The 11,947-nt window shown below is 42.3% G+C and overlaps 1 protein-coding gene across 1 annotated transcript; it reads right to left on the reverse strand.

The window, feature by feature from the left end:
• Nucleotides 1–1,574: 1,574 nt before the first annotated feature.
• LOC128935352 (cytochrome c) lies at nucleotides 1,575–4,052 on the reverse strand. The gene is made up of 3 exons (XM_054273638.1): nucleotides 3,932–4,052; nucleotides 2,969–3,145; nucleotides 1,575–2,818 (listed from the first exon to the last, which is right to left on the reverse strand). Exons 2-3 carry the CDS (start codon nucleotides 3,135–3,137, stop codon nucleotides 2,670–2,672), a joined length of 318 nt encoding a protein of 105 aa, XP_054129613.1. The 5' UTR covers nucleotides 3,138–3,145; nucleotides 3,932–4,052; the 3' UTR covers nucleotides 1,575–2,669.
• Nucleotides 4,053–11,947: the final 7,895 nt, after the last annotated feature.

The following is an 11,947-nucleotide window of genomic DNA, read 5'->3' on the forward strand; positions in this document are numbered from 1 at the left end:
TATCTTCATTCATTTGCATAATTACTCATGGAAATATCACAAGATCAGTTTCAAAGGCATGCCCAAGCAAAGCTGTGAACTAGTAGCCAAGCAGAACTTTTACAGGATGGTGCAATGTTTGGCAGTGCCGCTTTGATTCCCTAATTGGCAACTGTAAAGGAACTACTGAAATACCAAGTGTCTAGACTGGTATAACCGTCACAATGAAAACCACTAAACTTGGTACTTCATAGGCAAAACCCCATCCCTTTACTCTGTAATATAAACTAAGAAATGAAGAACTAAAGCTTGATTATGTAACTCATCATGATGTCTCCTTTCCACCCAAGCAAGCCCTTGCACTAACACTTACTCAAGTGAAAATCTAACCTCCTTGCAATATTCTTTGCTTATCCATTAGTAAAAGACCATAGTATTGCATTTCTCCAGTGGCAGATGGCTGCTTGTCACCTACCACAAAACTTTTAAGCCAGGGCTATATTGCAGTCCAGGGCTATATATACAGAAAGATGAAATTTTAGAGGCCTGAACAGTCTTTTCCCTAACATGTTATCAAGAATGAATGCTGAGTATAGATTTAAATTTTCTCAGTTTTCAGTGTTATATATAAGTAACATTTATCTTTGCATATACAGATAGAAGAGCCAAGCTAAATTGTGTCCTCTGCTTCCTTTGGGCAAAGGATAACTGCTTCCTCAAGCTTTTCTGAGGATGGGTAACTTACTTGTTGCAAATTGTAATCTGTGCAGAAATTACCACACTTAACTGAAAATTCCTCTTCCCTAATTGATCTAGAGAAGAAACATGTTGTAAAGTAGAGCAGCTTGGAGGTCAGTGTCTTCTTTCACAAAGGTGCTAACAGAACAAAGTGTCACAAGTCTCATCACCATCATCATCCTGGAAGACTGCAGAGCTGGGTACAGTTACATTCTGTATCTACAACTGCTCTATCAGGATTTTGGCATGGAAAAAGCCTCAGTTCTGCATAGCCGTAAAAGTGCCATGACAAACGTTCCTTACGGAAATTGGAACAGCAATAAACTACTACAATTTGAAGTTTTCTGCTAACAAATAAAGTAAAAGTGGATTTTTTAGTAAAAAAATTGCTATTAATAGTGGATCCATAACTGCAAGAAATGCTGTTTGCAGGTTGGTCTGGAAAGAAAAAAATCATCACAACACATATAACAGCAATCACCAAGACCACTGTTAGTAATCTTAGTTCCTTTCACTCATTTACTCCGAGTAAAGCACTTTGCCATTCCATCATTAGGTACACTACTCCATATAAAACAAATGCAGCCCATCCTACAACTTTTCAGTTACCTTGAATTTGCTCCCATCTCACTCTGGAAGCCCAGCAGAAAATGCTACTAAACAGCACATCCCTGAGAGAGCTTTGCTGGCTCTGGTCCAAAATACTAACTTTGCCACATTTATACTTCCCCCACCAACTCAATTAGAACTTACCTTTTTCCATGTGGAGCTTTTTTTGCCTTGTTTCCTAATGATGTAAATCTGGACACGCAACTTTGCTCTGCATTCCCACTGTTTTTCACCTTATTTCATACACATACAGCAAGCAAGACTTTTAATTTTTTTTAATTTACAGTATTGATTGCTCCAAATTATGCCTTACTGTTGGTACACAGTAAATACATTCTTCTGAACAACTTAGTATGAAAAAAACGCAGATAAAACATCAAAAATACTGCTTTACAATGTGCGAAACAGAACCTTCAGAAGTAATGGTGGTGGCTACAGCCAGGCACAGAGGAAGACCGCTTGATTTTGTCTTTTAGTCTACCAGCACATTCACTCCTGCATCCCTTCATCTGAAACTTCCTGTAACAATGGATTCTAGGTGAATGTTTCTGCTGAATTAAGAAGATTAAGTAACTCTCATCTTGGCCACTAGCACTCATATTCCCTGAACAGGATGCTTTCTCTCACACTAAGAATGGCTGTTATCAGATTTACTTAGCAAAGGGCACCAATAACACATCAACCTGGAGATGGTTCTGAAGGGGAGTTGTACTTTATAGGAGCATGCAGCTGTCAGTCTGGATGAATTAGGTAACATGCTTCCCCTAGATAAAAGACAAGTGGCTGGGCACAACTGGCAGTTCACAAATTGTACTTAAATCAGATGAAATGCGTTTTTATCACAAGCTTTAGACAGATTAATACATATTGCAACACCTGGCACTGATTAAATTTAGAAAAATATTATACTGGGACTGTTTTTCTTTTTAATAGCCTTTGTTGTTTTGTTGTTAATGTAACAGAAGATGTATGGCAGAAGATGCCAAAAGGACCCTGCTTTTTGATGTTAAAGAGCTGAGCTGTCAAAGCTATTATGCTGATGATGATTACTCATTTGTTTATTTACATATTATTTTAAACAATGAAGAGGCAGGAAATGTTTATTTATTTTTTTTTTAATTTTTATCATCAAGGATGACTAAACCCAATTACATAGTCTTTGTTAAGTTAATGGCTGCCAAACAAGTGTGTACTCCAGTGACCCACCGTGAGCAAAGTTAGCTGATGGGTGATTTTAAGGTTAGACATAGTACATGTAAAAATAGAAAGTTTAAAAACCAATCTCATCACATACATTTCCATTGCCATCTCCTTTGTGAAATAAATAAGGCAGCAGATAACTTTTACTTTGCAGTGGCAACTTTGAGGTATGCTATTAAGTCTGCTCTCTCGTTCTTCTTCTTAATACCCGCAAAAATCATCTTTGTTCCAGGAATATACTTCTTTGGATTTTCCAAATACTCCATCAGAGTATCCTCACCCCAGGTGATACCTAAAAGAAGGTAAAAAAAAACCCAAACAGTTAATAAATTCAAAATAATAAACACTAACATTCTTGTCCTCTCCTCAATTTTTGGCAGATTTTTAAAATTATCCCCAAGAACTGAGTATTTCTGTCCCCTAAGGACAGCTTTAAGTTTACCTTTGTTCTTATTAGCATCTGTGTAAGAGAAACCTTCGGCTTGCCCAGTCTTGCGTCCGAACAGGCCGTTCAAGTTGGGTCCAGTCTTGTGCTTGCCTCCCTTTTCAACCGTGTGGCACTGGGAGCATTTCTGGACAAAGATCTTCTTGCCTTTCTCGACGTCTCCCATTGTCAGTACTAGACCAAGAACACACACACAAGGTCAGTATTGCAACCTCAAGGTCACCAACTGAGCTGAAACCTTAAAAAGTGTCCTGCAGGTTTACTAAACCACCAAACGCAGCAGGTGAACCTGGCAATTCTCCAGCACACTGTCTAACCTCAAGCCACAGCTCCTGGGCTTGAAGGTTATTATGAAACCACGAGACTATCCAAAAGGTATCAAGGTGATTAAACATGCTTGAAGGGCAGGAAAAACCCTCCCTCGCACAAACTAATTGCTTAAAGGGTACGGCGACAATTTCTGAAGAACAAATTGAACATAACTTGTACAACTGTACAGGAGTTTCCTAGCCGTGAACGACCTCGTGTAAAAGCACAGGACTCTTGGCAGGCTTTTCCTTTGGAGGTGAAAAAGCGCACCAACCACGCTTTCTAAATTTTATTTTATTTTATTTTTTGCCTGGGGAGGGCTGGCGGGCAGCCGGCCGTCCCCGTGACCCGGGATGACCCCAGCGGTCCCGCCGGCAGCCACGCGTGAGGAGGCGGGAGGGCCCAAGGGCGCCCGCACAGCCCGGCTCCGGCTCTACCCGCGCCCAGCCTGGCCCCGAGCTTCCCCTCAGACCCCCGCCCGCGGCGCGGCCGCCCGGCCCCACGGTGACCTTCCGCCGCAGCCCGGCCGCCGCCTCAGGCCGCGGCCCCGGCAGGCGGGAACGGCCCTCAGGAAGGCCGAGAGCAACGCCCGCCTGCCCCACATCCCTGCCAGCCGTCACCACCCCGCGGGGCCCGGCCGCCCTGCCACACCTGCCTGCCCGGCTGGCCCGCTGCGCCCTCAGACACGGTGACCGCACACCCGGCACCTCCCGCTCCGTCTGCGCCCAAGGACACGCTGTACTCCGCCCTATGTAACCCGGCACCGCCGCAACCAACCCCTGCGCGCGCCCGCCGCCCGCCTCCCCGCCTGACAGCCAATCAAGCGCCGGCTTCTGGAGTGCTAATTGGTTACAATCAATGACGTCACGCCATCGGCAGCTAGTGGGGTAGGTTACGACCGGCGGGCCCCCGGACTTCCTTCCTTCCTGCCCCTCTTCCCTCCAATCGCGGCGGAGTGACGTCAGACGTCCCTCTGCTGCCGAGGGGGCGCGCAGCAGCGAGGTGCGGGTGTTACGGGCGCATGCGCACAGCGCAAGTGGAAGCAAGGGTCGCACGGTGCCCTCAGCACGCGGCGGTGGGCGGAGCCTGGGCAGTGACGCGGCGGGAGTCGCGGCGCGAGTCGTGGCCGGGTGGGGGCCGGGTCATGAGGGCGGGAGCGAAGGGCGCGGTGACGGAATTGCCGCATCGGTGAGGGCGGGAAACGCCTCTGTCGCCGAGTCCGTTCTGTGGAATGAACGCCGCCGTGTCATTTACACCACAGCACTAAGCGCAGTGCCCTGTCTTAAATATCGCCAAGGACAGCGACTCCAACCCCTCCCTACGCAGCCCATTCCAATGTCTAATCACTGTTTCTGAGAAGAAATTCTTCCTGATGTCCAACCTGAACCTTCCCTGGGGTAATTTAAGACTGGATCCTCTCCAGTCGCTGGCTGCCTGGGAGAAGAGGCTGACCCTCATGTGGCTACAGCCTCCTTTCAGACACTTGCACAGAGGATAAGGTGTTCCCTGAGCCTCCTTTTCTCCAGGATAAACACCCACAGCTCCTTTAGCTTTTCCTCAGAGGGCATGTGCTCCAGACCCTGCACCAGCTTGTCCATGAATTTTAAAAGCTTCTCCAGGGAAGCCAAGGGAGTAATGATGTGGAAGTGTTGTAGTAGCCAAAGTGAGGGGAAATCCCCATGGAGAATCCTGGGGGATTCCCACTACGGGCTGGAGGGGAGCAGGCGTGTGGCTGGATCCTCTGACTGTGTGGGAGACACCAAAGCCACACTGCTCTGACAAAGATGAGAGGGTTATGGAGGGGACTGCCACTTAGAGGGATGGAAGCAACCCAAACGCCAGTCCACTAGATGTATTTGTCCTGCTTCAGGGCAAATTTTGGAGAGAACCTCCCAAAGGGGCTCTTCAAGGAAAGCAGATTCAATTGGTCCCTCCCTGCAACTGGTCCGGCAGAAAAATACTTCTTTGGAGAAAAGTGGAAAAACCCTGTTTATTAAACAATAAAGCTTAAACAATATTAAATATTGTTTAAATATTATTATTAAATACAATATCTGCTGCCATAAAAGAGATGACAAACTCAGAAAGTCTGCTCCCCGGGTTGCAACTCAGCTCACTCAGTCTCTTATCAGTCCCTCTGGTGCTGGAAATGCCATGGCCCAGGCTCGGCCTGGTGGGCCACAGGTGCAAGTTCAAAGAGGACATGCCAATATTCAATGTGGCCTTCCAAGCAGAATTTGAATAGTGAATTCCAGACATGACTGCCATCTCACTCTCCTTGGCCAGGAGGAGGAAGAGCTGTTGGAAAAGCCCAATGTAATAATGTCCAGTATTCAAAACAGTTGAACTGTTTGCTTTAACTATGGACATTAAAACTGTCAGAATTTTCTATTGTCTGACACTGGAAAAACATTTATTTTCTGTGTGTGCTTTTATGTTGTCTTGGAACTGGTATGGGTGTGTCCCTGTAATTGCCCATGGGGCAGGGCTCATGTGAAATGTCAACATGAAGCAGAAAGGAGTGAGGACTGTAAAAATACATCAGGGTTCCTCTGATGGCAGAATTTTGTATATAATACACAAGACCATTCAGAAATCATCACTTCCTAGTTCAGACAGTGCATTGCCTTCCAAAGCTCGTGGTGTTTAGACAAGACACAGGTTTTGTGCATGTTTTGACACTTCATCACAAGGTACATACAAAATATGCATTCTTAAACATTTAACAATTTATGCTGTAATCTTATTGACAGCTCACTGGCCACAGTAAAACTGTTTTACTTACAATATACAGATAAATTCATGTACTTCATGAAGAGTGAGGAAATATGTGCAATGAAACCACTTTAAATCAGGATCTTGAATTCTGCTGTTGTTGACCAACTCAAACCTCAAATCATGTCAGACTCCCATAATTATGAGGTTGACTGGAAAAATATTATTTTAAAAACTAAAAGCATCCTCTGTTTCTTTTATTTGTTCTTTGGTTTTGAACCTTCATCGTGCCTTTCACTCTTGTTTTTAGGCTTTTTATCATGATTGTAGGGGCTGAATTTCATTTAGTAAGGCTTCTGTGTCTTAGATAATTCCAAGGGCCAGATGTAGCTTAAAATCACAAGATTCATGATAAAACCATGTCTCTTCTATCTGTAAAGAAAAAGGGAGCTGAAAGCACCTTTTAAGCTGCTCTAAGAAATTGCACCAGTGTAAATTCTTAAGCCTCTTTAAGCACTTGTTGTGGACTGATTTGTGCTGACATCTATTCAGAGGCTCTCCTTTTTTTCACAGAACACAAACTTCAGAAGTCTGTAGCTCTCTTAATTTCTGTTGTATTTTGCCTTTTAAATATATATGCTCCATGCTGATAATTGCATGTTGTGTTTCACACTTAACCCTTCTGATGTGGAGGGACACTGTGGCAATATTTTTTCAGGCTTTTTTCCAAGAAAAAAGAAGCTATTCTTGAAAACTGCAGCTTAATTCAAGACAACTGGATGCACTCATGATATAATACTCTTTCCTGAAGGTGTAAATGATACAAACAGAGTATTAGTGGGTTCCCTTACTGTATTAATACTGGAAGCAGAGGTTCTGATATAACAAGATAGTAGTTTAGGGGATGTATTTTCACCAGTAAAAAGAGGTATCTCAATTGGAGAGGATTTTTCATATCTGTTTGAGGCCACTTGGGCATTACTAAGGGTGGTTCTGGGGCAACACTGTGGTTAGAACTGACCTGTAAGTAACGTAGAAGGTGCAGGAAAGGATGTTGTTCAAGGTGCCCAGTGTTTGCTTTTTGAAATGTTCTGTGATAGGACAGACTAATAGTGACATTTTTGCCTTCTCTGCTAAATGTGGCATCTGCAACATACGTTGCAGATATGTATGAAATATATGTGAAATCCTGCATCTGGCTTTCTGTGTAGGGCAGAGTGGGGTGTGGGACTTCCAGAGGCAGCACTGAAGACAAAGGCAGAGCTTTTCTGGCTTTGTGGGTTTGAATTGCTGAAGTAAATGAAAATGACTCGGGGTGCAATTTCAGTGCTCTATACTTTACACACATTAACATTCATTAGTCTGTTTGCCTTGGTGTGGTTTGCCTAGAAGGCTCATATTTTAGTCTTTCAGTTATTCACTCTGGTTACACCTGGAATACTTTTTCCTAGCTCAGGCCATTACACACTGGAACTACAGTTATTTTGCAGTCAGAATTCCGTGTGTAACTCTATGTAATGCTGTCCCAAAGGAAGGAAAAATAAACCAAATGTGTCAAGTCCAATAACAAATAAAGTATGTCAAAAGAGGCATCCAGATTTCCTTAAGAGGGACACTGCAAATGAAAGAGAAAAGGTAGCCCTGAATTATGGACCTACACTGGAACTCAGGAGAAAGTGTGATTTTTTTTTTCTCCACTCTGTGCTAAACTTCTGGTTTGGTCTTTGACAAACAACTTAGAACACATTTCTTATGGAAATCATCACCTCATCCCTGAGCAGTTTGACTACCTTGTTTTCATCCCCTTACCATGGGGAAGTGGGACAACCCTGAGCTGCTGCTGGTTGTCAGCAAACTGTGCCAGCACTGAGGAGTGTGTGATTTGTGCAGGAGTCATTGTGGTGTGAGCTGGTTTTAAGAAAGAGTTGGAGTTACGACCTGAGTCATACATCTTACCCCATCACAAAGCAGTACTGACTGATTTGCACCATTATGATTTCTAAATTTTATTGAAGCAGTTCAGAAAACCTGCAGGGTTTTTTTTTTTTTTCTTCTTCTTTCTTCTGATTTTATCTTTGCCTTTGGAAATGTTTGGGAGAAAGGTATATCTCTGCCTGGGTTTTGCATAGGCCAGTTTAAAAAGATGAGAGTTATTCTGGACTAGGCTTGAAAAGTTTTTTATGCTAGTATCCTTCAGAAAGGAATATTCCACAGTGGCAAACGTATGGGTTTAGGGTTACTTTCCAACACTTTTATGGTACAAGTCCTGTCACTTGGAATATACAGCTGGCCTTATGTTTATTATGTCTTTTACAGGCTATTCTGGGGGAAGACAGGAACATGTATACCCAAACACATAAGGAACAAAGTTGAAAAGCATTAGAGACTCAAAAGGAGATAAAAATGCCTGATGAATGGTGTGCCTCTAATCTCTACTACTTATTGTGTTTTATACAGTCTAAGACAGAGAAGCCAATTTTGCTACTGCTTTAAACAGTTGCAAGGGCTGTCTCTGAGATGCTGCAGTTCCTAAAGGTGCCAGTATTCCTTCTTAAGACAAAGCTAAATATTGGCCTAACATCTACTTTTGTGTAATATTTTACCAAACAATTCTTGGTTTTATTTTAAGGACTGCTTTTAGTAATTTCTTGTGGCAGTGTATTTATTCTTTGAGCAGTCATCTCTGACAATATTTTGGGGGCTTTTTTTTAATGACAAGTGTTACATTGACTTGAGTATCTGGTTTGCATTCAATGCTTAATTGCCATTATTGAAAAGGAAAAAAAAACTATTCCCACATTTAAAAGAATTGCTGATGTATTATTCCATTCCTATATTATAAAGACAAATTATTTGGGAGTGGGACATAAAAATATCTTCCATAGCCAATGTGTAGAGTGGCAGTTGAAAGAATTGATCTTGACAGAGGAAAGCAGAACTTGGAATTCTTTCTTCTGTTCCTATGTTTTTGGAGAGTGAGTTTTGTTAAACTGTGAAAGCAACTACTTGGCACTAAGGGACGTAAGAATGTCTCTTAAGTTCCAAGTAATGAGAATTGCCTGGCCAGGATGTTGTAGGTTCCACTTAGGCACAGGGTGAGGCAATGCTGCTCAGCATCACAGTGAGCTGTAAAAAAAACAAACTACAGGAGGCACAGGGAGAGACAGCAGCCAATCCAGCCAGAGTGGGAAGCACAGTGGGAAGCTGGGGGATTGCCAAGCTTTCCTAGCTGAATCAATTGCACAACCATTATAATGCCATGGCTTACTGAGTGATAAATTTACTGATGAGTTTAACAGGTGTGAAAATTGCAAAGCACTTTGACCATTCTGTGATGCTGTGGTTCTAAGCCTCAGGCATGAAGATTTATCCAGCAGCCATTTATTGTATGATAAAGTGTCCCCAGGACTGGGATAGGTAGAAGTCTCTGTCATTCATCTGGCCTGGTAGATAAGGAGATCCAGGGTTCAGAGTCACTGTTTGTCACTTAAAATAAACACAGACCCCAAACTGAGCACATTGACTCAATACCTGCCTTTACTGTGTGGAGAGAGGGGGTTGCCCTGCTCAAGCACTTGCCCCAGTAGCTGCTTGCATCTACTGATAGATGCCTTCTTATCTGTGGGCTCACAGAAAAATAACCTTGGGCCTCTAAATAAGATGTGTGGGATACAACTTCTCTGTCATAAGATGATGGTTTGATTAAAGTGACACAACAGAGGCATCTTGTTTGAATGAGTACAGAGGAGTAGTGAGTAGGAAACATAAGTGCATTAAGTTGGGGTAATTTGCACTGAAGCACAGAATAGCAAGAAAGGACTGAATGCAAGACTTGTCCTAGGATGGGACTGCATCAACTTCTGGTTTACTATCAGGAAAATTATTCTGAATCATTATAATCCAGTTCCCATAGTGAAAGTAGGTTAAAAAAAAGAACTTTTTTAGTTCAAGGACAGAGTTAATTAAGTTAACCAAGAAGGACATTCACATTTGAAAGATCAGCTTTTCTTAAGGACATAACTTTTTCTTTTGGAAAGGAGCTTCAAAATTAACTTTAGGGCTTCAGTAACAGAAGGGCAAATGAAAGGATATTCTTTTATCCAGTCCATTATGTTTTTAACTTTAGAGTTAGTCTCATGCTATTGTGGAGCCTGCCACAGTTTACTGGAAAGCTTAAAATAATAGAGGTATAATAAATGTCCTTGAACATTGTCTGATTGCATCTGACAAAAAACATGCTACAACAGTAATTTTTACTGGCCTGAGTTTCAACTTTTGGATGGCAAGGAGTTAGTCAAAACTACCCCATTTTCCATATTTTTTTTTCTTTGTAATGAATCAAACTGTTGGAAAAAGTTTCTGGAATATCCTCCTTGGAGGGGATGACAATTAGTTACATTGATAACACATTTGCTTTGTGTATTTGTGGGAGCCAAGGATTACTGTCCTCTCACTTACATGATCAGCTGGGATATAGTCTTCTGAATAATCCAAGCTGTAGAGTGAGAAGTACCTCTGCAACAGCCTAAATTCACACATTCTGAGATTAGTCTCCAAAGCATCAATTTAGCCCCAAGAAAAGCTTAATTTTAAGAGTCCTTTTGTAAGGAGATTTGTATGGTTGGTCTCCTTATGTAAGGATGCTAATTTAATGTCATCTACCAGAGCCTATGCAGTTCTTGTGTCTTAAGGTATAGGCCAGACAGGAAAACCTTGCCTGAAATATGAGCACTAGTGTGGTCCCAAGAATCACATGAGAATCTTAAAAAGAAAAGCTTTGCTCACCTTAGAATTTTCAAAGGAGAAACCTTTTATAACATAAATAGAGATAAGGCCATAAACTGGTGAATTTCTATCCGCTCTCTGACAGAAAGGGAATTGGTGTGCTTTGGCAGGCTTAATTCTTGTAATGTAAAGCCAGCTCTCTGCAGAGCTGTGAGGCCTCTGTTGAATGTGAACCCTGACCAAGTCCCAAGACAACACATTCATGGATTGTCTTCTTCCTAGAGAGGAAGTCACTCCTGCAGGTGGTGGAACACATGGGGTGTTTCTGTCAGTGGACAGGTGGGTTTCCTCCCTGTAAGGATCTTTGCTGCCCATTGTGTCAAGTTTTCATGAGTTTGGTCACCAAGTAATCACCTGGCTGGTAGTTTTAGAACCAGATTTTAATAGCCCAGCTTCATTGCTTCTTTTTACATCAGACTTCAGGTATGTGTCAGGTTTTCTATCAGACCAGATTAGAGGTTTAGTGCTGTTTCTGACAGTGATGAATGCTGGATGTTTTGCAGACACAAAAAACTACTCAGGATGAGTTTATGATCCTAAGGCATGGAGATTCAGGGCTCTGAGGACACTTAATCCAAACTGCTAGGGTGGATGATGTTTTTTTTATGATGTTAGGACATATCTCTAAGGCTTTTAAAAAAAAATTATGTCAATCCTTTTGCCTTTATCATATTCCCAAACTTTTTTGCTTTTTGTTACTTAGGAAGTGTGCTGAACGAAACTAAATGCAAGATATCCAAGTAACAAAATATTCTGTACTAGGCAGAGCAAAAGGCAGAGGTCTGCATTTATTTTAAAATATTTGCTCCATGAGGTAACAACCATCTAAAAACCCATTTATGGCTGAGTTGTCATGAGCAGATCTTTGCAGTAAGTTTCTTCATACTTCACGTTTAAATTTCAGCTGTTATTATGCTGCTTGGTTATTTTTGTACAAAGTCTTCTAGATGCTCTCCTGTACTCTCCCTGTGTCCTAATAAATGCATAAACCACCTCTGTTTTAACAACTGAAAGTCTCCTTGTTTCTGAAATGTGTGAAGGTGGGATAGGAAGTGAGTATCCTCTCCTGGTGGAAAATAAGGTCTCTGACTCCTGTAATGTCATTTTAGTTGTATCCTTTTGGTAGCCTTGGAGCCCTTTGTACTCTTAATACTTGCCCAGAAAATA

This window comes from Melozone crissalis, unplaced genomic scaffold (assembly GCF_028551555.1).
Source record: "Melozone crissalis strain CALT ecotype California unplaced genomic scaffold, PUWL_Pcris_2 ptg000016l_1, whole genome shotgun sequence".
NCBI classification, from domain to species: Eukaryota; Metazoa; Chordata; class Aves; order Passeriformes; family Passerellidae; genus Melozone; species Melozone crissalis.